This window comes from Kwoniella shandongensis, chromosome 14, assembly GCF_008629635.2.
Source record: "Kwoniella shandongensis chromosome 14, complete sequence".
NCBI lineage: Eukaryota > Fungi > Basidiomycota > Tremellomycetes > Tremellales > Cryptococcaceae > Kwoniella > Kwoniella shandongensis.
This window is the reverse complement of record NC_089300.1, coordinates 313,814-337,246: the sequence shown is the minus strand read 5'-3', so window position 1 is coordinate 337,246 and position 23,433 is coordinate 313,814. Positions and strand designations below refer to the sequence as shown.

Below are 23,433 nucleotides of genomic sequence, written 5' to 3'. Positions count from 1 at the left end.
ATTTGACGGCATTCAATGACCGCATGTATCATCGACGCCTGTGTACTTCATCGCACACCATTTAATGAGTGACATCGTCGTTGATCACAAGAAACGCTGCTGCACGATAGTATACTTGGCAATCACAAGGTGATTCATGCTGTCAAGGGCGAACGACGCTCAGGTCGGTCTATCAATCAGTGGGACATCTGAACTCATACAAATTTTGATCGAGGAAAGCGAGGTGCGCAGATGTCGTAACAAGCAATACATCATCAAATACTACAATGTTCCATACGTAAATCACATGTTCATCCAACTCCCTACGAGTTCAACTTTGCGGCCTCTGCCTTCAACTACAAGTCAGATCCACGTTGTCGTCAGCATACCACTCGTGAGGACACATCGAGCGCGAAAAAAACCTACCTCATCCCTCGACTTGGGCTTCTCCAAACCCTCTGCGACCTCCTTACTGGGCACATGGGGACCTTTCGCATTGTAAGCGTTGGCAGAGGCGGACTGCAGACCGCCGTGTTGTGCGGGGTCTTGCAAGTCGGCGGGGTTATTGGTCTTTGCCGGGTGGGGGAGGATGTTGAAGCCTGGGTGAAGGGAGGTAGAGTAATGTTAGCGTGATGCAAAGGGAAAGGTCAGGAACAGAAAGGGAATAGAACGGTAGATGGGATGGAAAGCGTCGAGAGACATGGGGGATAGTAGTAGATGCAGGATGGCAAGGTAGAACAGAGCGGCAACACTGGATATGCACGAGTATCGCATATCTCGTTCAAGAACAGGGGTGGAAGATAGCACTCACTCTGCTCGTCGTTCTTGTTTCCAGACATTTTGACTTGATTGATGGATGTCATGATTGAAAAGCAAGATGATTTGTTTGTTGATTTAACACGAATGCGTGTGCGAGTGAGCAAGGATAGCATGGGCAATGGGCAATGGAATGGCGCTTTAAAGACGTCATACCTTGTTGCCACCCAGATATATAGATAAAGGAGTGTTTATTTAGGTTTCCCCTTTTACAGGTCACGAGCTTGACGCGTGGCACGTCGTTGCCAAGTTGACAAGAAGGAGAACCCACCTATATGAACGTTGTTATTGCGTTGTTACAGCTACTCAGTAACCGACACATCACACCATGGACAGCTTGAGCGATGAGATAGAGTCCGTCCTCTTCCTCGCGCGGGAAGTGATGGGTGAGTGGACGCATTTAGGAGAGTGGCATGCTGACACTTCGTAGTTTACCAGGTACCACCTCGAACTTCGACAGCTGGATACAAAGCGGCTGATTGGAATGTCGAGGCGTTCTTATGGAAGGGCAGGTTGAGGGTACTTGAGGTCGGCGAGCGGTGTGAGCTGCGCTTGGAGGTGGGTCATCCCATATATTGCAACAGCTGACCGACGTAGGACTCGACATCTGGAGAACTCTTCGCTCAGGTCACATATGTCACACCGTGGACTCAGGTCGAACCGGTCCTTGACTCGTCTCGGTATTTCGTACTTCGTGTTGAGGGTGAGGGGGGTAAAAGAGCATATATCGGCATGGGATTCGCAGAAAGAGGAGAAGCATTTGATTTCCAGGTGTGTCAATGGCCGTTCACTCTCATATCATCATGCTGATCTGCAACAGGTCGCACTTCAATCCGTTGCGAAACGCACATCCGCCACCACTTCCAACCCCGCCGAACCTTCGAAACCCGCCGCACCACCAAAAGACTACTCGTTGAAAGAGGGTCAGACATTCAAGATCAACATCCCTGGTCGAGAAGCGAAGAAGCCGACGAACAGTAATACTTCGGGTGGTGGTGGTGGATTGTTCGCTTTACCACCTCCACCACCGCCTGGAAGAAAACGATAAGAAATGTATCATGTTATGCTATGTATTGTGTACAGGACCTGGCGCCGTCTTTCCTCTCTTCGCTGCTGCTTCGCCGGGTGCGTGCGGATCTTCTGCCTCGACTGCGTGGCAAGAGTATGGGGTAGGCGAGCTGGGGTCAATGGGAGGGTTCAGGACAGTGCCGACTTTACGATACTTTTCATGGTCCGCGAAGAACGATTTCCAGTGTACGAGAGACTGGTAATCAGCGATCATCCAGACTTTCTCCACTTACAGCTTGTTCTGCTTCTGACAAGCCTCGGACATCGTGGGTGAGGTGTGTTTCAAAGCAGCCGGTAGTGAATGCTCGAGAAGCATCTCGTCCCGCCCTATGTCGATTGTAGTCAGTCCCGTTACGCACCGCCACCACTCACATCATGTTGTAGCTTCCGCCTTTACCGTAGATTCTCCTGTTCGCCGTGACGTCGTACACCACACCATCGATCGCCAAGTAGACAGGTTGATCGTCTCTCCCATCGTACATTGCCAATTGAACAGGGGTGAACACCTTGAGTTCTTGTCTGTATGGATTCAAGGTCGATTCCGCCCAGAAACGTCTCAGTTGAGGGGCGAAGTATGGCGAGAGGTTGAAAGTGTACGATTGCGTTAGGAAGGATGACAACAAAGGCAGGAAGAGGAACAATGGGAGGAGAGACCAGAATGTCGAGCGGGGAGTCGATGGATTGTTCGCTCGTCGTTCTTTATCCGCTCGGACTCGCTCTTGGTGTTCCAAGCGTCCTCGCTGAGCAGACAGCACCGCTCGATTGGATGGTTTGTCCGAAACGAGGTTTCCGTTGCTAGCGTATGTATAAGTATGGCTGAAGATAAAGTCCCGCAGCACTTACGCATCGCGCACTTTATCAAACACCTCTTCATGCGGTGCTTGACCTGGTCGGGATCTTTCTCTGACTACGGAAAGCGTTCAGCGTCGCACACATGTTCATCAACCATCACTCACTACCAGGATACCACTCCTCGCCAGTGTTCGAGTACACGTCTGGTTCTGACTTTGACATGATGGCTCAGTAACGATAAGTTAGGAGGTACAGAGTGGTGGTCAAGAGTAACGTAAAGATGGACATGTGTCGGATTGAACACCCTCCACTTTGGACAGCGTCAGATTCCACCAGTGCACGCGACGTGAAACACAGACTAAAAAAGTGATCTCATCCTTGTCCGCTCCATGCATAACAGTGACCTGACTCTTACTGGTCGAAAATCTCATCCGGGCATAATCTCCATAGCGACCAATACTCGGTAATCGATCCCCTAAAGGACAGGAGAAACAGGCTCAATCTCTCAGCTTTGCTCCATTCCATCACCGCCAAAGCCGAACTCACTCCCTACTCATTTCTTTCCGTTTCATCTTCTGTTCAACCGCCGCCGCAACACCACACGATGCCAGACTTCGAAATTGACAACCTCACAGTCCTGTTGCTGAGTCTACTCGCCGCACTGGGGATCTATCATCGGTTCTTCTCCACCCCTCAACCGCTCGTTCATCCTTTGTTGTTAGGAAAGCAGAGCGAAGTTTCCGCCGTAAGGAAGAAGGGCGAGACCGGGGTGTATAGGTCATGGGCTACAGGTCAAGGGACTCCTGTGAGTGGTCCTTGGGTCGACCAAGCTTTCGAAAACAGCGCTGAAGGTCGTTCTGCAGCTCACCGTTAGACCCGCAAACACGATCAAAACCGTGCAGGATGTGGTTGAACAGCCGAAAGCGACTTCCCCCGTGACACAAAGGTGTATCCTTGATGTGTCGGTGAGTGGATGTCCCCTACAGTAGATGGTAGTGCTGACTCGCCCCCCTATAGCTCACCGACGAAGCGCTCGGAGAGATCCTTCGTCTCCTACCGATCGGACTTCAGCTTCTCTTCCCTTCAATTGCCAACCCAGCTTCACCTTCCCCCATCCTGACTCTCCTCCCGCCTTCGCCTACATCCGCACTTCCTCTCCTCCTACTATCACTCTCCGTTCGACCGAACACACCTCTCATCATCCTCCCTTCTCCACGACTCCTCACCGCGGGTCTGACGTCCAAAAATCACCCTACGCCAGGTGTTGTTGTGGTTCACGCGTCACTTCTGGACGATGTCGTTGAGCAAGTATGGGAAGATTGTCGCGACAGAGTGGGGATCTTGATCGTTGGTGATCCTCAGAAGGACGGAGCGAGTACGGTGAAGAACGCGCGCGCGAAGGGACTTGAGGTTCATTGGTGGGAAGAAATTTGGGACGTTGCGGAGAGTGAAAAGGGTGAACAAGTCAAGCTTGAAGGTGAGTTACACTTGGGATCTCCAGAGCTGACGAAAGACCCGCATTTCAACGACGTGCATAGCTACTTCTATTCTGCTGGGGGGGACGGCAAACCAGTCGTCGTCAAAGCTACTCATCTTGTGGGTTTCACCTTACGAGATGCCGCTGACACCATCTCAGAACTTCACAGCGGGAATGGCAGCGTTGCTATCTATCTTCCCAGCAGACAAACGACCTTCAGCCGTTCTGCACGACACAGTGGCCAGCGCTGTCCGACTGGACACCCCGCTAGGCATGACTATCGCTCTTGCTACAGTATGGACTGGTGAGTTGCTGTTTTTGTACTATATTGCATCGCTAAGTCCTTGCAGGCGCCAGCTTCAGGTTGATCGGGAACGCCGAACCTACTTGGGATCCAGAGGAGGTTGACCATGCTGCCGAGTTGGAAGTGCTAGCGGATCCTGAGAGGAAACTTCCCAAACCAACTATCCTTTTCATGTGAGTGACCCGCCAGATCGTTTCCACGACTGCACGCTGACTCTCCGCAGCTCGCCGAAACACCACCACGCTCTGCTTGATAGGCTCCAATACACCTACGAAGCCCACCCATGGGCTCCTCTTGCCGCTCGACACAAGACGTCTTCCATCCGTGCTGGTCATGTCGATCGACATGGTCTGTGGGATAGGGTTTTGTGGTCCGGCATGAGGGAGAATGTACTGGGAGGTATCGCAGGTCAAAGATTACGAGGAGTTATTCTTGTTGGCGGTGCGTACCTGCTATTGTGGGACACAATGACGAACTGACACTTGTCGACAGACGCCCCTCCCCCTACGGCTCTCGGAGCGTCTCATCTCTTACTCTCCCTCCCTCTGACCCGTCTTCACCCGTCTGTCTTCTCCACCGGACCTGTGTTCTGCACGCACTTCTACGATCTCCAATCGCCTGGCGTCTCTCACATATTGAAAGAGGTCGACTTGTGGAAATCTGCGGATAAAGTGCATTCTGGACCTCCGGCAAGTAACGTCGAAGTGAGGTTGAAGGGTGAGAAGGTGGATGAGGCCTTTGATGCGGAAGGTACTGCCATCTCGGGGAGGATATGGATCAGAGGACCAGGTATTCTCGAGAGGATCGACGGAAAGGGAGAAGACCAAGAAGGGTGAGTCCGAGCTACGCTGGGTCATGGACAGGCTGACCTTTTTGTTGTGATAGATGGGTGGATATTGGAGAACACGCAAAAGTGCAGACGAACGGAACGTTCATTGTGGACAATACACTGGTATGATAAGCGACGCATAGTGACAAGTAGCATGGGAGGCGTGTGCATAGACAAGCAAACTGATGCAAAATCAGCATGACAAGGTGATCGGATGACGGAATTTCAGGAAGTGATTGAGAGAATAAGTGCTCTATCGGAACTGAAAATGCCAGCGCATTTCTCTGCAGCGTCGCAACGGCAACAACGGGATAGGCAGCTCTGAACCGGTGTAAAGATCACATTGATACATCATCCTATTCTAACCCTTTAATCTGCCTTTCTCTTTGTCAATTCCTGTTCCAATCCGCCCCTTGGACCGAGGTTCATCGAAGGTGTTGTTGGTCTTATCGGTGCTTGTCTTCTTGGTGCTTCGACGATCTCAGCGTTTTCATCAAGAGGAAATGCGGGTTTCCCATTTCTCGTTGCTATTCCTCTCGGATTGCCTGTCGCACCTTTTGTAATCTGAATTTCAGACTGTACTCTTCTAGGAGGTGGGGGTGTTCTCGCTCTGTCCGGTGTGAGGTTTGAACCGTGTCCTAAAGTGTTGTGCGTTGGAGTTGATGACGTGGTAGGATTGGCTGAATCGTCTGATCCCCATGGGAAATATGATTGTGGCATCTGGACAGGAGAATGGAGTGGTGAGCCGCGAATGGGTGTTCGGGGGGCTATCAACCCTTCTTCGTTCTTTCTTCGGGACGAAGATCGTAGACGAGGTAAAATGGACAGGACGGGATCCAGTGCGGTCTTGATCAGTGATCTTCGTTTTGGTGCGGGTTGTCGGACACCGACACCAGGCGAAGAGAGGTTGACGGTGTTACCTCCTGGTGAAGGTGGAGCGGAGGAAGTAGGGTCTATACACCACATCATGAATGTCAGCGACACTCGATCAGACGACAGAATGCGACTCGTGACTCACCGAACGAAGGCAAGGCATTGTCGTTCGCACTCAGACTCAAGAACAAGAAGAGGGGTACAAACCAGATACAAATTGCGAAAAACGCAGCTACGTCTCCAAACGCTGGTCCACCATCCCCATTGTTTGCCCTCGCCAGACTGCCATGTCGGTATTTCGGTCCTCTATACTTCTTCTGTTCTTGAGCGACGGCCGCGAAGTGGAAGAACCAGATGAAGTGGTCGGCCACGACGAGGATACACGATAAGATGAATCGAGGCGAAGTGAGAGAGATGTATGGCCATGACGAGGAAAAGTTTTGTAGGTAGACGAGATGACATGCGATGGAGAACAGTATAGGGAGAAGAGGTAACGAGTCGGTAAAGTATAGCACAACGTGAAGAGCAGCTATGACCTGTTTCGAAAAAGACTGTTCAGTCAACGCTAGCCGGAGTAAGAGAGGTAGACACTCACATAGATGGCTCTCATACCGACGACTTTGGCATGACGTGAATGCTCTTCGATGAGTTCAGCGAGCCATAACAGTCCGCTCGCTACAGCCGTGTCAGCGGAATGATTTAACTGCAGATAAATTACACACTTACCCAGAGACAACGTCACGAAGAGAAACGCTGCAAGACCCCCGGCATAAGCGAGGACATGTAGTAAAGCCATTGTGGAAGACTATCAAGCGGGTCGAAGCGTTGGTCTTCTTGCTGTCCGATTACTGTTCGATGTGTCGTTCTTTTGATGGATGGATGCGAAGTAGAGGAAATGATGGAATGATGCGACGAGGTGGTCAATCACCTTTGCGATATGCGGGACTCGCTAAAACATTTGATCCCGTCATCAGCATCTACGACATTCACCACATTCGTCATACACATCATCGCTGTCATCCATCTTATCTTGCGTCAATACCACCCAGAAGCTATACACGCAGCACATACACCACGATGAGCAACCTAGAGAGTGAGTCCACAGGCCATAAATCAGCTTGCAATGAGAGGTCTTCCCGCTGACGCAACGCAGAATCCTTGTTCCAGCTGAAAGTACGCTTCGACAGTTCCATGCTTATGTTGCCAAGCTAACGATACCCCTTTTTCAGTTCACTGCCAAATCACTCCAACGTCAAGCTAAGAAAGCCAACAAAGATGAGATATCCGAGAAGAACAAGTTGAAGCAGGTGGGTCTCAAGCTACTCGCTTCACTCAACATGCCTTTGTCGATGTTGATGTTGCGGTGTACTTTAGGCCCTGGCTAAGGGGAATACCGACGGAGCGAGGATATATGCACAAAACGCTATTCGTAAAAAGACAGAAGGTCTGAACTTGTTAAGACTCGCTTCGAGGATAGATGCAGTGGCTAGTAGAGTCGAGACGGCAGTGACCATGAGACAGGTCACGAACAGTATGGGGAGTGTGGTGAAAGGGATGGACAAGGCTATGGAGAGTATGAACCTAGAGCGAGTAAGTACACCCTCTACGCCCACTTCTCCTATTCACTGACGATCTCTCTGCCGTAGATATCCCTGGTTATGGACAAGTTCGAGAATCAATTCGCAGACCTCGACGTTCAGACCAGTTATATGGAATCAACAATGTCCGATACCACAGCTCTCACAACACCACAAGATCAGGTAGACTCCCTCATGCAACAGGTGGCGGACGAAGCGGGTTTGGAGGTCCAACATGGCTTGGGCGAGGCAAAGGTCCCCGTCAAGGAACCAACAGTGGGCGAGGCGGCAAAGGAAGAGGACGGCAAGTTGGCAGACAGGTTGAGGGCGTTGAGGGTGAGTCGCTATAAACCACATTGAAGACGCCTACACTAATGTAATATGAATATCACAGCCCGCAACGTGAGAGGAGTGTTCATGCTATGTGTTGTATATTATGCACTTAAGATGTTCCATCCTGTGTCCGCTTCTTCGTCTTCCAAGCAGCAGGAGCACGTTCCATACCACTCCCTTCTCACCTTCTAATCCTGAACGCCAACTGCGTTTTATACCAACCTCTGACCCTTGGCGCCTCCTTCCACTCTTCCTAATCGATCCACATCCGGTGCGCCCCAAACCAACACATTCCCTTTCCCGTCCACCCATCCTCTCTTCTTCACCCAGTCCACCTCACTCAACCTCTTTGTCCCGAAACCCCAACCTGATCTACCCGAAGGAACTGCCTCTCTGATCGCTTCGCTCACTGATGAAGTGTCGACAGGAGGTAAAGCCTTTGATGGGGAAGCAGGTGAGGAAGTTGCAGATGGAAGAGGTCGGTTGGAAGATAGTGGTAGAGCCGAAGCGATGGATTGGAGCGATTTTTGTTCTCGAGCTTCATCCTCGATAGATCGGAGTTTGCTTCGTTCTTCAAGCGGAGGAAGCAGGTCTTCCACATCAGACTGCGAAGCGAATGAAAAACATCAGCATTAAGCAAGACAAACTCCTACATGGTTGCCCAAACTTTGACGTACGAAATCGTCCTGTTGCACTGCTGAGATAGAGTAAAAGTAGACTCCAACGGCAAAGGCAAAGATCGTGCCTCCAATCAACGAGTTGGTGAGGATGAACGGCTTTCGAGCTCGTTTCAATGATGTTGACATGCCCTGTATACATCAAGAACATCAGCGTTGTTTCTCACACATGACCAAAACCCGATCTCATCCGCCCATCTTAGCAAAGAGTAAAACAGAACGCACATATCCCTTGGGATGATATGACAAGTTGATAGCTTTAGGCGTTGGAGGTGTGTGCGACATGCTGTATGCTTGCTTGCTTGCGTGCTTGGTCTGATGAGAAGAGTGATGGACGGAACTATGGAAGCATAAGAAGTGGAGACGATGCAAAAGAATCGGAATGATTGCATTGCACCCAAGATCCCAGCGGTGGTGGCAAAGTGGAGGGCTAAACAAAATTCCTGTAAGTTACACGAGCAATGTGTGGCGTAGAGCATATTTTGGCTCTATAAGCAGTGAACTCGTTCGACAAAATTGGCAATGCAGGCAGGTTGAGCAACGCAACAACAATAGCCTCCAGAGTATTGCTGATGGGCAAGGCGGACAGGTGCTGAGTGGCGTGCTTGTAGAACTTCGACATTCGACCTTGTAGATGGTATCGGCAGATTCAGAACTCAGGTGACATCTTCCGACATGATATGCATAGAGACCGAATCCATACAAAAACGAGAAGGCGTCAGGATATTTCTGGGGACTAATGTCTATATATGGAACATGTACAATTCAGCTCGAAGCGGTTTCTCAGCTAGTATCAGTCCGCCGTCAGAAGCTCCCACTTCGCCCCTGCCCATAACCAACCTTCCTTATTCCCAGCGCCCCACCATCTCAAAAGGATCACAGACTGCGGTCGAGGGCTTTCCTGTTCGCTACGTAGATATAACCTGAGAGTGTCATACCAAAGGCGAGTGACATGATGACGGAAATCATGCTGGCTGATCATTGGGTGTATGGGAGGTTGATTAGGATAGGCCGGAAGTGGGAGCTTGTATCGGTGGATGGATACTGGCGGAGAAACCACTCCGAGCTGAATTGACGCCATGACATATTGTGGCAGATAGAGCTCGTTCGACGTCCTTCGCTCGTGTCGTTCTGCGAAAGGTTTGCGTATCAGCACCATGTTCAGTGCCGGTGTAGCAAGAAATGTGGTAGACGCTCGAGGAGCAAGGAGGGAGTGCAGGGCTCGTCACTTATCAAGCAATCGGCTCAGCTTCTTGTATGCAACGTAACCCATGTCCTCCCTGGTTCAACCAATGGCCGTCTTCGTCGAAACACCAGCATACCACATATACACCGCATCGTCGGGATTAGATTCGATCAAAGGCTCGCATTGTTCCATGCCAAGCGTAGCCCACGCGCAATCGGCTACAATCTCGTCAGCACCCTTCTTCCGAGGGAATCTACCAAAGGCAGAGGTGATCAGGAGAAAGAGGATGGTTACACTTACCAGGATGCACAATACAATGAGCTTTCAGCCGACGATAGATCTCGAGGACCGTTGTATCTCATCGCACGCAAGTATAATTTGAACCGGGTTCTATCCGCTGGGCCAGCTCAACGCTCAACGCCAATCAACGCCACGCCTCGAGGCGAGCAGCAGGAGACCCTGCACTCAGCGAGGGTTGGAGATCCGAGAGCGGGCCTCGACTCCAAACCTTCACAACCAGACAAACATTCACCCACGCACATCGAGAGGAGAAAAGCAACTTTTGGCTGACGCTCGTGTTGCGCTGCGACAGAGAGTGCTTAGCGGAGTCAGTCTCGACAAGACTCTTTGATGATGGAGAGCTCAACGTCGTTGACCGAATGATTGTGTGTGACTGACAAGACGAGATTATGACTGGCTCCCCCAGCAGATAAAAATGAGTGATATGCGACCGAGCTCAACATCAAGAACGACCATCAGAGGCTCATTTGGGATTGACGATCATAGCGTGGGAAAAATGGAATACTCGCTGCCGACACATCATCACGCCCTTGATGTCGAGTGGCCCGTGTCAGTGGGGAACGAGTCCTTCAGGTCTAACGAGTGGGTCACGGCTCTGATGACGAGAGCGTCAGAGGATACCGGTCGTCGCCGGACCGAATGAAGGACATGAGCAACATGTTGATGGTTCTTCGTGAGACCAAACGTGTGATCACTGCTTTGATAGCGAAAAAAGATCAGAAACTGTCCGTGCTGTCCCTGTGTGATGATGCAACAACCATCATAATACAAGCACTGTAGACGAACGAGCGTGTATGATGCAAATCCAATACTCCAAACGTGTCGATACCAGTGCCGACATACCTCAAACTGCAAAGGCTTAGCAAAGTGGCGGGCAAAATAAATATCGACTGTGGCGTCGGCTTTCACCTCTTGTCGGTGGTGGCGTCTCCATGCCTGCAGTCGAGTATGCATCCTTTTGACAGTGAAGGCTCATGAATACCTCAGATGTTGCGTAGCATACATCAGCAAACACCATACATCAGCAGATACAATCCATAGTTGATTGGAGCGGTCAAAGCGCACACATATGCTGATGTTGCAACTCCGATGTGGCACCTTGCGCTCAGCGTCAAAATTGCCATTCGACCACCTCGTATCAGTATGAGATGCATGTTCATCAATGCATGCGCCCATCAAGATCCATACCAGGACGTTCCCCTAGCTTCAGGCTATCGTCTGCTCCCACTCAACCTCCACCTCCATCTCGTCTGACCATATTATAGTAGCAAAAACCCCATTCTCACCCATTTCTCGTTCGTTTCTTGCAAACTATACGTTTATATACTGTTTGAACACAGGTCAAACATCAACCAACATGGGCGGGATGGTAGAGCGGTCTAATACGCTAGCTTAAGGTTTGTAACCTTGTAACATTCTCTACGCTAGTCCTTCGGGGCGTGGGTTCGAATCCCACTTCCGTCAATTCTTTTGCTGAAGATCGCATCGAGATCTCCTTTTTGACCAGTTTTTCTCTTACGATTCATATACTCCTGAATCTGCTCTTTTTGAGGGTGTAATTTCTGTAGCTGTAGGCAGAGTCCACGCATAGACATGCCCAGCTAAAGAAGACCCCTCCAAAAGTGGCATAAGGGATGATAGAGAAGGATGAACGTCGTAGTCACGTGACGTGGAACTTTGCATTACGGACGCGTGTACTTTAACGAAATATAGCGATGCAACGAGTCTCAACATTACACCTTATACCAGATACGATGCCGGTCCATTCGCTCGCTGAATACCTCGGGGACATCTCTACGTCTCAGCTGGTGGTGGGAGCTGGGGTGTTTGCGGTGTTGTTCTGGCTAAAGGCGTGGTCGGGCGGGAGAAGCACGACGTGGGAGCGGGAATGGGCTGGGAAGATGATCTTGGTGGTGGTGAGTGGGTAAGTGCAGAACTGTAGCTGACGGAGCAGGGGTCTCCAACACCGACCATCTTGACTCTGTTAGACCACTTGCTGCATCTTCCTTCGCCACCACAGATATTGTATCTACCTCCCGAGGCGAGTCCTCTGCCGGAATCGCTGTTAACGATCTTACACACGATTCGAATATCCGCTACGACGCAGAACCGTCTCGCTGGCCTTCACTGCGAGCCTCTACCTCGTACTCCTCTGGCCGTACGCGAATTCACACAGAAATGGTCGGCCGCTCCGACCAATATCACGGGTGAAGGAGGACGTCGTATCGATGCGATCGTGCTGGGTTCAGGATGGGAGGTGAAATCGTATCATTCTCGGAAAAAGGAAGAATGGACAACCCACCAATTCCACTTCCATCTGCTCACTTCGCTCTTACCTCACTTACTTCGTTCTCCGGCGGAACGATCGATTCGTGTCCTCTCGTTGATCTCGCCTACTTGGTCGGCAGCTTTACCCTCTCTGACCGGGGTGAAACCCCGCGATGATGTAGTTTATCACACGGGACGACAAAGTATCAACACGTTGTTATTGATGAAGCATTTCCAACTTATTCTCGATACCCTCGCCTCGGCCACATTTGGAAAGGCCAAACCTGTCCCCAGCGCGGACGACGAGGCGGCTACTGCGAAGAAAAGGGACAAGAGTGTCAAGAGCAATATTATGTCAATGAGCGTGATCATGCCTTGGGCAAGGGAAGAGGTCGTCAAGGGTTCTCTGGCAGACACGCCTTTCATCAAGTTCTTGTGAGTCACAACGCACTCGACGTAGCTGACTATGTATGCAGGTGGATCTTGCTCTACCCCTTGATTATTTTCCTCACGCCATCGCCAAAGAAGACGATTCAGTCGATCCTGTTCGCGCTTTCCGCACCGGTACGATACGACGAGCTCGACGAAACGCCAAAAGTCGCCGAGGAGGGGAAAGAGAGGACCGATGTGAGACGGAGTGCAGTCGGTGGTGGAGATGTGGTGAGGGACTGCGCAGTGATAGAGTGAGCAGCCACCCTTGAATCGTCAGATTGCAGCTGACGTACGTGGTCAGTGTCCCGCCGGTACTTTCCGACCCCGCTCTGGCTAAAGCGATCTACGACGAGCTGGAGAAAGAGGTCGAGGCGGGGGTGAAGAAGGCAGGCGGAGACAAGCCGAAACGATAATACAACCGACTTGATATCCAGCATGTTACGCATATAGTCAGAAGCCGAGGACTGGTATTAGGTTTCGACTGTTGATCACTGGTTCTTTGACACCAAAAGCACCAGATCCTTAGAGAGATACGCTCAACGTTGAGGCGTAGATGATACATGATTACTCGTACAAACAACACTGATGTTTCGACCAACTAAACTATGATGTACAACAATCGATCCTAGCGTGCTGTTCGAATCGCTCTCGTCGGCCTGATGAACTCCTCCAGATATGCTTGGTACTGATGAACACCTATTGTGGCAGAGAGTGGACGTCACCTCGTTCCGAAGGTGTGTGCCCTCAAATCCCGCCTAGCCCCTCAGATATCTCCTCGCGCTTTCCGACACCATGCCCACCGGTATTCTGTCGTCCTCTTCCAGACACCTCACATAAACTTCAGCCTCCCATTCGATTGGGAGATACTTCTTCTCCTACAGACCACCATCATCGTCAGCATTCAATTTCCCGTATTACAACACTTAAAACCCACAAGAGACAAGGTCATCCTATTCCAGAAACCGGCAGCAACGCGCTGATGTGCCAGTTCTGATGGGTGGAAGCAATCGATAGGACTGAGTGCGGTGATTGGATAATTGGCAAGGTCCACTACGGTACCAGGTTGCCTTCGAGGAAGATACAATCAGCGGGGCCGATTCTGACACTTGAGATTGATCGATACCCGAGCTGTGATACCCACCATATTGCACCAAAAGTCGGATCATCTTCCTTCTCCCATTCCTCAATGACCTGTAATACCGCCTCATCGTACGCTTCACCAAGTTCGTCCATTTTCCCTCGGGTATAGTCGCCCGCAGGACCGGGAAGAAGTGCGCATGAACATTCCAAGGCGAGATGGGGCAGTGGGAGAAGTGGGGGTTGGCTAAGACACGCAGCGAAGGATTTTAGTGGTATCAATCGATGATAGCGAAGAGACTTACCAGTATGGATCTGTCAGAGTGAGTCTGTAGATTGCGGAGACGCGGAATAGACCGACTATGAGAATGTCAGCTTCGTCTTGACTGTCAAAGAGAATCTGTCTCATTACGTACTGATATTAACAATGATATTGGCTACATTCAAACGGAAAAGTCAGAGGCGATTATACAGGTAAAGCGTTGTGCTGTTCCTGCACTCACGGACATGCTCTCGGAGAACATTGACGGCTTCTCTAATATCAGCGGCAAACTGCTGAGGACTTCCAGTTATCGATATGCCCGTTGCATTAGCTACGGTGTGGAGTCAGCACAGAATCTGTTATTCCCACCTGGTGAAAGCCACTCACGAGTGAGGCAGAAAGAACACTAAGAGAGGGAGACAAAGATGATACATCAGCCACTTTGCTTCTGACGCCGTAAACCGGACATTGGCAAACTTACAATGTCATTCGCTCCGATACCCAAATTTACGTATTTCCAATCTTCGTCTCGGATTCCCATCTCCGCTATTCGAGGCAGGAGGTAGTCTGTCGTTGGGAAGTAGCGTCATCAGCATCACGGCTGTCAAGATCAGCCGGCTGGTGCTTCCAGTCCAGCTGCCTTTCTCCTCATCGCTCGTTCGACAAGTCTCTGCTAACCCCTTGCACTTCCCGGTGCAGACCGCCCCTCTGATTCGAGCAGATTTCCTCCTATCTCGCCCCATTTCTACAACGCTCGCCCGTCCACTCACCTTTGACCTGCGCCATCAGATTCCCACTAACGCTCCCCGATACCGCCGCATTCAACCCATCTTCCTCTGGTCGGGGTGTACAAATCCCTTTCTTCCCAAACACCTTGCCCAAGTCTATACCAGGATTCGGACCTGTCCCCAAACATGTCGTAGGAGGATGTTGACCTCTTGATACGCCTGTCAAGTTCTTTCGTGCATAAGTATCGAGTATACGAGGGATGGTTATGGCGTCTTCGTCGTATCCTATAGGATAAGAGAGTCCTCTATACTCCGCGATGGATAGTAATCTATTGGAGATAGGACGGAAGGGTCTTTGTGAACCCCCACTCGGGGTGGAGGAAAGTGAATAGTCGTAGTCGTAGTCGTCTCGTGAGCCGCGGGCTAGAAGACCAGCTGTGATAGAATCGCCTAAAGCCATGACTACTCGGAAGTCGTCGGGTCGACTACGGTATCGATAGATGCATCAGCCAAACCACACCTCGAATCTTCTGACACTGGTGGCCTAATGTTTGATGATACGACAGGGAGTGGCCACTCACACGTCCTTAGCTGATCTGGGATATTTCCGATGTGACAACTTTGGACACGTTGATAACTTATGAAATGGGACATAATGTCCTGGTAACTTCGGTGAGATCGGCGGTGGGGGAAGAGCAACAGCGACCGCGACCGCGAGATCAAGTTGAGAGAGGAGGAGGAACAAGGGAATGAAGAGGAAAGAGCGGATCATATTTGTCGATACTTGTTGTGATCACCAGATGTAACAAGTACGAATCGGTTGAAAGCATGTTAAGAATTGTAAACACATTCGACGAGATCGGACGGTCCACTTCGTGATGCTGGTCAAGATGGCAAAGTACAAAGGTATTATTCTCTCGTTACCTCAGTCTCAACTTTGGTGTGATCACCAGATCGTCATTGTTGTTGCCGTTCCCCCATCCCATTTCCGGCGGGATCGGATGAGAGAACGGAGATTGATCATTACCTCCGAGACCGAGCATGAGGATGGCGCTTTGCCGTACTTTGTCGTTGGTCGAGTGAATTCGACGATTTGTTGTTACTTCCTTCGGACATCCTGATCATCTCACGAATCAAAAAGGATAGAACGGTCTGCCGCCATGTCCTCTGCTACCTCTTCGTCAACCCCTTCTCTTGCTCCTGCTTCACCCGTAACACCCGCCTTCCCCGGCCAAGATTGTCTGTGCGTTCCCTATCCTTCTTTCGTCTGCTGAAGTTGGACATTGCTAATCACAGTCAAACGTACAGTGCGTGTCGTCTAACGGGCGCTGGAGCATTCTCAGGTCTCGGACTATACGCTCTGAATCAAGCACATCAGCAGGGTGCATTCAAACGTGTACGACCTGTGGGTGCGCCGATCGTAGCGGGGAAAATTACAGCGGTGATAGGCACTGGTAAGTTCTGATACTGTCTCATCTCCCGAAGGACGAATATTGTGCGCCTTGACTGATCAGATCTGTTATCCCTGCAGTCTTTCTGGGTTTGGGTATAGGACGATTGTTCATATAGCCTAGGCGACTCTGGCACGATCCACCGGCTCACAGAAGGAGGAAGTTGGACGTCTCGAAGCAAGCTGCGACGTACTGCAACCAAGCGACAGCGCGGCGCCCATCTTTCTACCATCATTACGAAGATACCGACAAAGCCACTTGGGCGTAGTCGAGGTTCGATGAGCAAATATGATCTCCTCTCATTGCATAGATCATGTATGTTGTAACATATCGATCAATGCGAAACAGGCAGCTGTCCTCCTAGCACTAAACCACGAGACCACCACCCGGAAACGTATGGAGATGAAGTCGGTCCGGAGCTCAAGCTGAATGCATTACACCATGTCTGCTATCTGCTACAACTATTGACTTGACTACTAATCCTACTGCTCATTCACAAAGACCGCAGCCATACCCTATGGCGGTCGTTAGCATAAGCTCTCATATCCGGAGGACACTTTACTCACCATACCACTTCCGATACACATACTGGTCACAAACACCTTCTTCTTCTCCCTCTTGGCTTCGGCGAAACCGGTAGCGATCTGCCTCGCACCAGTCGCACCGAGAGGGTGACCAAGGGCGATGGCACCACCGACGGGGTTGACATTCTCGAAAGGTAGGTGGAGATGTTGAATCGACATCACCGCTTGGGATGCGAAAGCCTCGTTGATCTCCCAGAAGTCGACATCGTCCTTCGTGATACCAGCCTTTTGGAGAGCCTTGGGGATGGCGAATGCGGGTCCAATACTATAAAAATGTCAGCGTGTGTCACGATGCATTTGGGTAAAAGACATACCCCATAAGCTTTGGCGGAACTGCACAGACCATGTCAGCTTGTTGACCTGCATCCCTTCAGAGGTATGCAACTCACCTCCAACAACTGCAGAAGTCACAAATTTGCCCAGGATAGGAAGTCCGAGCTTCTGCGCAACAGACCTTCGCGCGAGAAGCACCGCCGCGGCACCGTCCGACACTTGAGACGCATTACCAGCGTGCGTGGTACCCTCCTTTGAGAACGCCGGCTTGAGCTTGGACAGTCCCTCTTTGGTCACACCCTCTCTGATTCCGTCATCCGCATCGACGATGATCTCTTTCTCCTCCTCGGACTTGGGGTCGGACCATTTAACCTGCAGAGGGTCAGTGCGAGTCTTCACGTCCGTGATGTGCAGGACGCACCTTGACGGGGACAATCTCGCTCTTGAACTTGCCCAACTTTTGCGCTTCAGCAGCCTTGGCGAAACTGTTTGCCGCAAAGGTATCTTGCACATCACGAGAGATGTTGTATTGCTTTGCAACGTTCTCGGAAGTGATACCCATAGGGATGAGACAGTCGGCGGCTTCGGGATTGGACAGAACTTCGTCGGACATGCGTTCGGGAAGGACACCAGCGCCGTAGTGAGCGGTCATGTGTTCGACACCGGCGCCTGGTGGAGTGTCAGCTCGACTCAAAACTGGTATGACTATAAAGCTTACCAATACCAATGTCGATCTCCCCCGACTTGATCTCGTTGGCAATCTAGTTGAAGAGGGTCAGCTTCGCACCTTGACACAGCCCGTGATCATGCTGAGCTCACTTGGGCGACAGCGGTCAGACCTGATGAGCACTGCCTGTTGACGGTGTTGATGGGAGTACTGTGAATAACACATAAGCTTGTGTTCATAGGCTGTTACTGCCAGCTTACGTGTAAGGAATGCCCGCGTATAGTTGAGCCATCCTCGCAACGTTCGCTCCTCCACCAGGAGGAAGGACGTTCCCAACGGCGATATCTCTGCGAGCCGATGGTCAGTAGTTGAACAGAAACAGCTCAGAGACTTTACACAGGTATTGGCTTTACACTCACTCAATCTTCGAGGGATCAATCTTGCTCCTCTTCAACGTCTCCTGGAAGACTGCGGCCAGCAGATCCTCAGGAAGACAATCTTTGAAACCACCCTTCTTGGCCTAGATGAATGGTCATCAGCTCTCTGTTCAACTGAGACTCCGTCGAGGTCGTTTGAGTTCAACTCACCTTTGTGACAGCTGTTCTGACTGCGCTGACGACGACCACATCATCAGCAGAGTTGATGAGTAATCTCGCTCTTCCAAGGGAAGGGATGGCATTGGTGATTGATTGAATGGTAGATGTCATTGTGTCGTCTTTTGTCACAAAGTTGTACCTGTTCTGTCGCTATACTGTACTTGTTTTGTTTGATAATGGTGAAGATGATCAAGAAAAGAAAGAAAGAAGATGGCGAGGTGGATGAAATACACCAGATAAAGGATACAAAGTTCATGTAAACCGGCTCTGATCATAACCGGGAAGAGGAGGAGGACAACAAGCTTCAGTCGTCACTCGGCGATATAACCACGCATACATCGGGGATATCTCTGGTGTGGCACTTTTATGCACTGACAGTCCTCCACTCTCGATCACTCGTTATGTCAGCACAAGGAGAGACGAATTCGTTCGTAGAATCTGTTGAATACATCTGACCATCTCAAAGGGTATCAACGAAAACACAATATCATACAACGCAAGATGTCAAAGTTAGCTACCACGTCTAGAGCATTGGTGTCTCGACCCACATTCGCATCTTCTTCACGCTTACGACTACCTCCACCACCACCGGCGGCATCTCGTTCGGTCTCGTTCGTTGCATCTCGTCGATCCCGCCACCGTCCATCTGCCATAGTATCCTCATCAGGGTGGAAGAGATCAGCGACGACATCCGCTCTTTCGGGATCTACATCGAATGCTGGTGATATACCCCCATCGTTGATCTCGCAAAGACCTAATATTAGAGTATCACCGCCTTCGCTCGATGCGATCAAGGAAGAAGGATATTTGGATGACGACGTGAAACTCTTACCGACCGAAGAGGCTTTCCTCAACATCACTCCTGAAGCTGTACAGGTGGGTCGCCCTATGACACTGTTCACCCTCACACAGGAATATGTAATAGCTGATCAAGTCGTTGCACGCTTATAGCAACTCGCTGCGATAACAACGAGAGAACCGCCCGAGGTTTTAGCGCAGGGCAAACTGGCCTTGAGAGTTGGCGTCGAAAGTGGTGGATGTCATGGATATCAGTATACGATGGCTTTGACGGAAGAAAGAGGAGCCGACGATTAGTGAGTATCAGAGCGATTATTCGGTCCGACTAGGATCGTTCTGGGGCTGACGAGATGTTGTTCTCATCAGTGTATTACAGCCTGAAGGGTTGAGCTGTATACCGGTAGTGGTCGATCTCGTTTCTTTCGGTCTACTCAAGGGTGAGTTCACGGTCCACGCCATCCATTTTTTCTTCTCAAGCCAAACCATCCTTCCATTTTGATATTATTTCGCGGGATCCTCGATATTAACTCGTCATATCGTGAGAAGGACCAACAGGCGCTAACTGTATAACCTTTTTCAGGCGCAACCCTCCATCACGCTACGGAACTCATAGGGTCGTCATTCAGATTACAAGATAATCCTCAAGCGAAAGAAGGTGGCGCGTGCGGATGCGGTGTGAGCTGGGAGGCCAAGGCGTGAGACAAGACATGCTCGAATGCAGAGTGGTGTGTGGGAATTCAAGCGAGACATTGGATGATCTGGTACATTTTCGTCATCATGTAGCAAATATGCACGATCTAGATTTCATCATGACCTATAATCGAACTTCGGCCGGCCGGCCAGCCGAAATAAAGACGTTGAAATTGGTCCTTTGCGTTTCACTGTGCGTTACTCAACTCGTTTCGTCTTGTCTTGGTCAAGTTTCCAATCTTGGACCAAAACGCATCGTCTGGTTTGGTACTTTGCTCTGCTCGTGAGTCTGATTGAAATAACAGCGATTCATTCATTATAAGACTCGGTAGTTTAGTTTAAAATTCAAATAATGTCCATAAAGGTTATGTTTGTTATATATCAATCCGAAACTCTGCTAGCCAAAAACACTTCTTCTTTCGTACTTCATATTTCGCTTTCGTTAAATCGATCCCATCGTCTAAAATACCTATCTGTGATACTGACTTTACTCCAATCTGAACTTGGCTGAGAAACTTCGCTTTCCGGTACTACTGGAGGTACTGTTGTACTTGACACCGTTGGTGAGACCGGTGCCGTAGATGGACAACAAGTTACCGCCACCGCACTTTTGCGCGTTGTTGCCCCTACAAGGAGTGGAACACTTGGCATCGGCGGTGAGGAGTGACTGGTTGAGGTAGTTTCCACAGAAGCACTCCTGAGCGTACTCGGTACCGGCGTAGGCGAAGCCCTTGCTCTTGCAGTAGTTCATGCAAACTTCGTTGGTCATGGTTTGAGTGTTGGCGTAGTAAGAACCGTTGAGATGTCGACCTCCGCTAGCCTCGGTGTAACAACCAATGTATTGTTGAGCAAGAGCGGGAGCGGCGGAAGAGGAAGCGGCGGCAGCAGATGAAGAGGTGGAAGAAGCAGCGACCGAAGAGCTGGACGAGGCAGCGGCGGACGAAGAAGCAGCCTTGGAGGTAGAGCTGGAGGCAGCAGCGGTGGAGGTCGATGAAGCGACGGAAGTCGAGCTAGAGGCGGCAGTGGTAGAGACTGCTACCGCTGGAGCGACAGTAGAGGTTGAGGCAGAGGCAGAGGCAGATGCGGACGAAGCGACGACGACCTTGGAGCTGGATGACGAGGCAGCGGCAGATGAAACGGATGACGCAGAAGCGCTTGAGCTGGAGGAAGAAGCTGAGGAAGCGGCAGCGACCTTGGCGACGACCGAGGCGCTGGAGGCAGCGGCGGAAGACGACGAGGAAGCAGCGGAAGAAGTCGAGCTGGCCTTGGCGGAGCTGGAGGCGGCAGCACTGGAAGACGCAGAGCTGGAAGCGGAAGCGGAAGCGGAGGCAGAAGCGGAGACAGCGGCAGTACCGTTAGACCACTTGAAGGTGGTAAGCCTGTTGCCACCACCACAAGTCTGCAGCTTGTTACCAGAGCATGCCATGGTGCATCCGTCGGTAGCGGCGACGCTACCAGTGTTGAAGGAGTTGCCGCAGTAACACTCGGAGGCATATTCGATACCGGCAAAGTTGAATCCCTTTGATCGACAGGTCTGCATACACAAGTCCTGGGTCATCGAGCCGGAAGCGAAAGAGTAACCGCTGAGCGCTCGCGCGTTGGTTGCTTCGGTCATACATCCGTTGCTGGACCAGCCAGCAGGGATCTTAGCGACAGGGTAAAGCGAAGGGTTGTTGAACAAGTTGAGGGTAGCGGATCCACCACAGTTCTCGTTGGTGTTGTTGGCGCAGGTCATCTTACACTTGCTAGAGTCGAGAAGAGTCGTGTTGGAAGCGCCGTTTCGCATGGCAAAGTCACAGTAGCATTCCTGACCGTACTCGACACCGGCAAGAGGGTAACCTCGGTCAGCACACCATGAGACACAGGCACCTCGAGTCATGTTCTTGCTGGAGAAAGTGGCACCGGAAAGAGCTCGACCGTTGGCAGCCTCGGCGATACATCCAACCTCGGTGAAGCCAGCTGGGATGACGGACTTGAAGTCGGTGTAACCGATGCTAGAGTCGTTGTAGTCGGGCTTGGTGGGCTTGATAGTGGAGTTACCGATCCAGATGACGTTGTCTCCGGGAAGAGAAGAGATGGGGTGACCGAAACCAACGTCCTCGTTGACTTGGTCGTTGAGAGGTCGACAAGCGCTGGCAGCACCGCTGTCGATGTAAGGGACGAAGGGAGGACAAGCGCTGAGAACACCACCGACACCGTTGTCTTGGTTACATTGGTCGAGAGCCTGTTGCAAGACGTTGGTGCCGTTCTTGTAAGAGGGCCAACCGTTCAAGAAGTCACCGTGCATACCGTAACCGGTGGTATCACCGTTGGCGAAGACCCAGGTGGGCTCCGAGAGGTCGTTGAAGGGGAAGTTCTGCACGTTGTAGATGAACTCGTAGAAGAGGGAGACGAGTCGGACAGGGTGGGTCTTGGGGCACGAACCACCGTCGACACCACCACTGGGCCAGGCCATGTGGCTCTGGTGGTCGTCCGAGTCGAGGTTGACACCGTCCCAACAAGATGGGAAGTTGACCTGAGCTCGCATACCTTGAGGACAGTTGTGCTCGAAGAAAGAGTTTCGCTCAGCCCAAGCGGGGTCGCCGCTGTGAGAACCGCTGTAGTCGAGACAGACATAGGTGACGGCGTTGGACTCGGCGTCGCCGTTGTAAGTTCGCCTGTTGGGGTCACCGGAGAGCATTCGGAGACCATCGGGGAAGGCTCGAACGGTGGTCTCACCGGGTGAGTATCGGGGGAGGTAGTACGTGTTGACGTAGCTGACCGGGATCGCTTGGTAAGAAGCGTCTTTGGGGTTGTAGTAGTACATTTGAGGAGTCCAGTAGTTGGACTTGTCGACGGTGATAGGCGCAGTCGTACATGTACTCTCCAAAGCGGATTCGTAGGTCATCTCCTTGTCAAAGTTGTTTCCACCGACGATCGAGTGCACATGTCCACCAATCTCACCAGGGTTGACGATACTGATTAGGAAGTCAGTTTATATTTTGCAACGCAGGCTTAAGCGGAGAGTACTCACGGGTCCAGCCTAGTCGTCTCGAGGATAGGGTGAGAGAGGATGAAGTACGCGTTGATCGCGGGGAGGGCCGCCAAGGCAGGGAGGAGTGTGAAAAGTGTTTGGAATTGCATTGTTGTTGTTGTTGATGTTGTAAGGATAGTTGTGATTGATTGGGCTAGTCTTATAAGCAGAGAGTTTGGTAAAGAATGTGGGTGGTTTTCAAAGAATGTGTGATAGGTGGTCGAGTCAAGACAGATATGACGTTCTGTTTTGGATAGATTATATACGGTGTTTGTAGTTTATGTTGACCAGTAGGTTGGTTCGTAAAAAGCAATCGCGAGAAACCGAGCCGGTCGGTAATGGAAGCCAAAAGTAGTCAATCGTGAAGAATGAAGAAGAGAGGG

The 23,433-nt window shown here is 50.9% G+C and overlaps 13 protein-coding genes across 13 annotated transcripts; 6 read left to right on the top strand and 7 right to left on the bottom strand.

Annotated features, from left to right (window-relative positions):
* Positions 1 to 302: 302 nt before the first annotated feature.
* Positions 303 to 818, bottom strand: CI109_107215 (uncharacterized protein; the record flags this gene model as incomplete). The annotated part of the gene is made up of 3 exons (XM_032003672.1): positions 303 to 335; positions 406 to 578; positions 791 to 818. The coding sequence occupies 3 exons, from the start codon at positions 816 to 818 to the stop codon at positions 303 to 305; spliced, it is 234 nt and encodes a 77-aa protein (XP_031862085.1).
* A 305-nt stretch (positions 819 to 1,123) lies between these two features.
* On the top strand, positions 1,124 to 1,843 carry CI109_107214 (uncharacterized protein; the record flags this gene model as incomplete). Its single annotated transcript, XM_065967983.1, has 4 exons — positions 1,124 to 1,181; positions 1,226 to 1,323; positions 1,393 to 1,566; positions 1,616 to 1,843. 4 exons carry the CDS (start codon positions 1,124 to 1,126, stop codon positions 1,841 to 1,843), a joined length of 558 nt encoding a protein of 185 aa, XP_065824055.1.
* A 223-nt stretch (positions 1,844 to 2,066) lies between these two features.
* CI109_107213 (uncharacterized protein) lies at positions 2,067 to 2,877 on the bottom strand (the record flags this gene model as incomplete). The annotated part of the gene is made up of 4 exons (XM_032003670.1): positions 2,067 to 2,190; positions 2,236 to 2,658; positions 2,707 to 2,770; positions 2,820 to 2,877. 4 exons carry the CDS (start codon positions 2,875 to 2,877, stop codon positions 2,067 to 2,069), a joined length of 669 nt encoding a protein of 222 aa, XP_031862083.1.
* Positions 2,878 to 3,259: 382 nt separating this feature from the next.
* On the top strand, positions 3,260 to 5,394 carry CI109_107212 (uncharacterized protein; the record flags this gene model as incomplete). The annotated part of the gene is made up of 8 exons (XM_065967982.1): positions 3,260 to 3,460; positions 3,519 to 3,620; positions 3,673 to 4,132; positions 4,194 to 4,436; positions 4,483 to 4,609; positions 4,660 to 4,877; positions 4,929 to 5,268; positions 5,322 to 5,394. The coding sequence occupies 8 exons, from the start codon at positions 3,260 to 3,262 to the stop codon at positions 5,392 to 5,394; spliced, it is 1,764 nt and encodes a 587-aa protein (XP_065824054.1).
* Positions 5,395 to 5,634: 240 nt separating this feature from the next.
* On the bottom strand, positions 5,635 to 6,934 carry CI109_107211 (uncharacterized protein; the record flags this gene model as incomplete). The annotated part of the gene is made up of 4 exons (XM_032003668.1): positions 5,635 to 6,218; positions 6,284 to 6,674; positions 6,734 to 6,813; positions 6,865 to 6,934. The coding sequence occupies 4 exons, from the start codon at positions 6,932 to 6,934 to the stop codon at positions 5,635 to 5,637; spliced, it is 1,125 nt and encodes a 374-aa protein (XP_031862081.1).
* A 281-nt stretch (positions 6,935 to 7,215) lies between these two features.
* On the top strand, positions 7,216 to 8,121 carry CI109_107210 (uncharacterized protein; the record flags this gene model as incomplete). Its single annotated transcript, XM_032003667.1, has 6 exons — positions 7,216 to 7,231; positions 7,292 to 7,311; positions 7,368 to 7,445; positions 7,513 to 7,728; positions 7,785 to 8,051; positions 8,110 to 8,121. The coding sequence occupies 6 exons, from the start codon at positions 7,216 to 7,218 to the stop codon at positions 8,119 to 8,121; spliced, it is 609 nt and encodes a 202-aa protein (XP_031862080.1).
* A 139-nt stretch (positions 8,122 to 8,260) lies between these two features.
* On the bottom strand, positions 8,261 to 9,010 carry CI109_107209 (uncharacterized protein; the record flags this gene model as incomplete). Its single annotated transcript, XM_032003666.1, has 3 exons — positions 8,261 to 8,653; positions 8,726 to 8,857; positions 8,951 to 9,010. The coding sequence occupies 3 exons, from the start codon at positions 9,008 to 9,010 to the stop codon at positions 8,261 to 8,263; spliced, it is 585 nt and encodes a 194-aa protein (XP_031862079.1).
* A 2,955-nt stretch (positions 9,011 to 11,965) lies between these two features.
* CI109_107208 (uncharacterized protein) lies at positions 11,966 to 13,324 on the top strand (the record flags this gene model as incomplete). Its single annotated transcript, XM_065967981.1, has 4 exons — positions 11,966 to 12,127; positions 12,232 to 12,908; positions 12,956 to 13,162; positions 13,213 to 13,324. 4 exons carry the CDS (start codon positions 11,966 to 11,968, stop codon positions 13,322 to 13,324), a joined length of 1,158 nt encoding a protein of 385 aa, XP_065824053.1.
* Positions 13,325 to 13,666: 342 nt separating this feature from the next.
* On the bottom strand, positions 13,667 to 15,750 carry CI109_107207 (uncharacterized protein; the record flags this gene model as incomplete). Its single annotated transcript, XM_032003664.1, has 10 exons — positions 13,667 to 13,786; positions 13,846 to 13,978; positions 14,053 to 14,235; positions 14,294 to 14,348; positions 14,405 to 14,425; positions 14,492 to 14,581; positions 14,638 to 14,656; positions 14,732 to 14,817; positions 15,021 to 15,463; positions 15,560 to 15,750. 10 exons carry the CDS (start codon positions 15,748 to 15,750, stop codon positions 13,667 to 13,669), a joined length of 1,341 nt encoding a protein of 446 aa, XP_031862077.1.
* Positions 15,751 to 16,138: 388 nt separating this feature from the next.
* CI109_107206 (uncharacterized protein) lies at positions 16,139 to 16,547 on the top strand (the record flags this gene model as incomplete). Its single annotated transcript, XM_032003663.1, has 3 exons — positions 16,139 to 16,221; positions 16,287 to 16,432; positions 16,510 to 16,547. The coding sequence occupies 3 exons, from the start codon at positions 16,139 to 16,141 to the stop codon at positions 16,545 to 16,547; spliced, it is 267 nt and encodes an 88-aa protein (XP_031862076.1).
* Positions 16,548 to 16,911: 364 nt separating this feature from the next.
* CI109_107205 (uncharacterized protein) lies at positions 16,912 to 18,660 on the bottom strand (the record flags this gene model as incomplete). Its single annotated transcript, XM_032003662.1, has 10 exons — positions 16,912 to 16,944; positions 16,996 to 17,278; positions 17,328 to 17,346; positions 17,403 to 17,658; positions 17,708 to 17,955; positions 18,005 to 18,047; positions 18,106 to 18,163; positions 18,214 to 18,300; positions 18,373 to 18,473; positions 18,541 to 18,660. The coding sequence occupies 10 exons, from the start codon at positions 18,658 to 18,660 to the stop codon at positions 16,912 to 16,914; spliced, it is 1,248 nt and encodes a 415-aa protein (XP_031862075.1).
* Positions 18,661 to 19,050: 390 nt separating this feature from the next.
* Positions 19,051 to 20,046, top strand: CI109_107204 (uncharacterized protein; the record flags this gene model as incomplete). Its single annotated transcript, XM_032003661.1, has 4 exons — positions 19,051 to 19,425; positions 19,501 to 19,643; positions 19,714 to 19,784; positions 19,928 to 20,046. The coding sequence occupies 4 exons, from the start codon at positions 19,051 to 19,053 to the stop codon at positions 20,044 to 20,046; spliced, it is 708 nt and encodes a 235-aa protein (XP_031862074.1).
* A 478-nt stretch (positions 20,047 to 20,524) lies between these two features.
* Positions 20,525 to 23,160, bottom strand: CI109_107203 (uncharacterized protein; the record flags this gene model as incomplete). Its single annotated transcript, XM_032003660.1, has 2 exons — positions 20,525 to 22,994; positions 23,051 to 23,160. The coding sequence occupies 2 exons, from the start codon at positions 23,158 to 23,160 to the stop codon at positions 20,525 to 20,527; spliced, it is 2,580 nt and encodes an 859-aa protein (XP_031862073.1).
* Between the last annotated feature and the right edge of the window lie 273 nt (positions 23,161 to 23,433).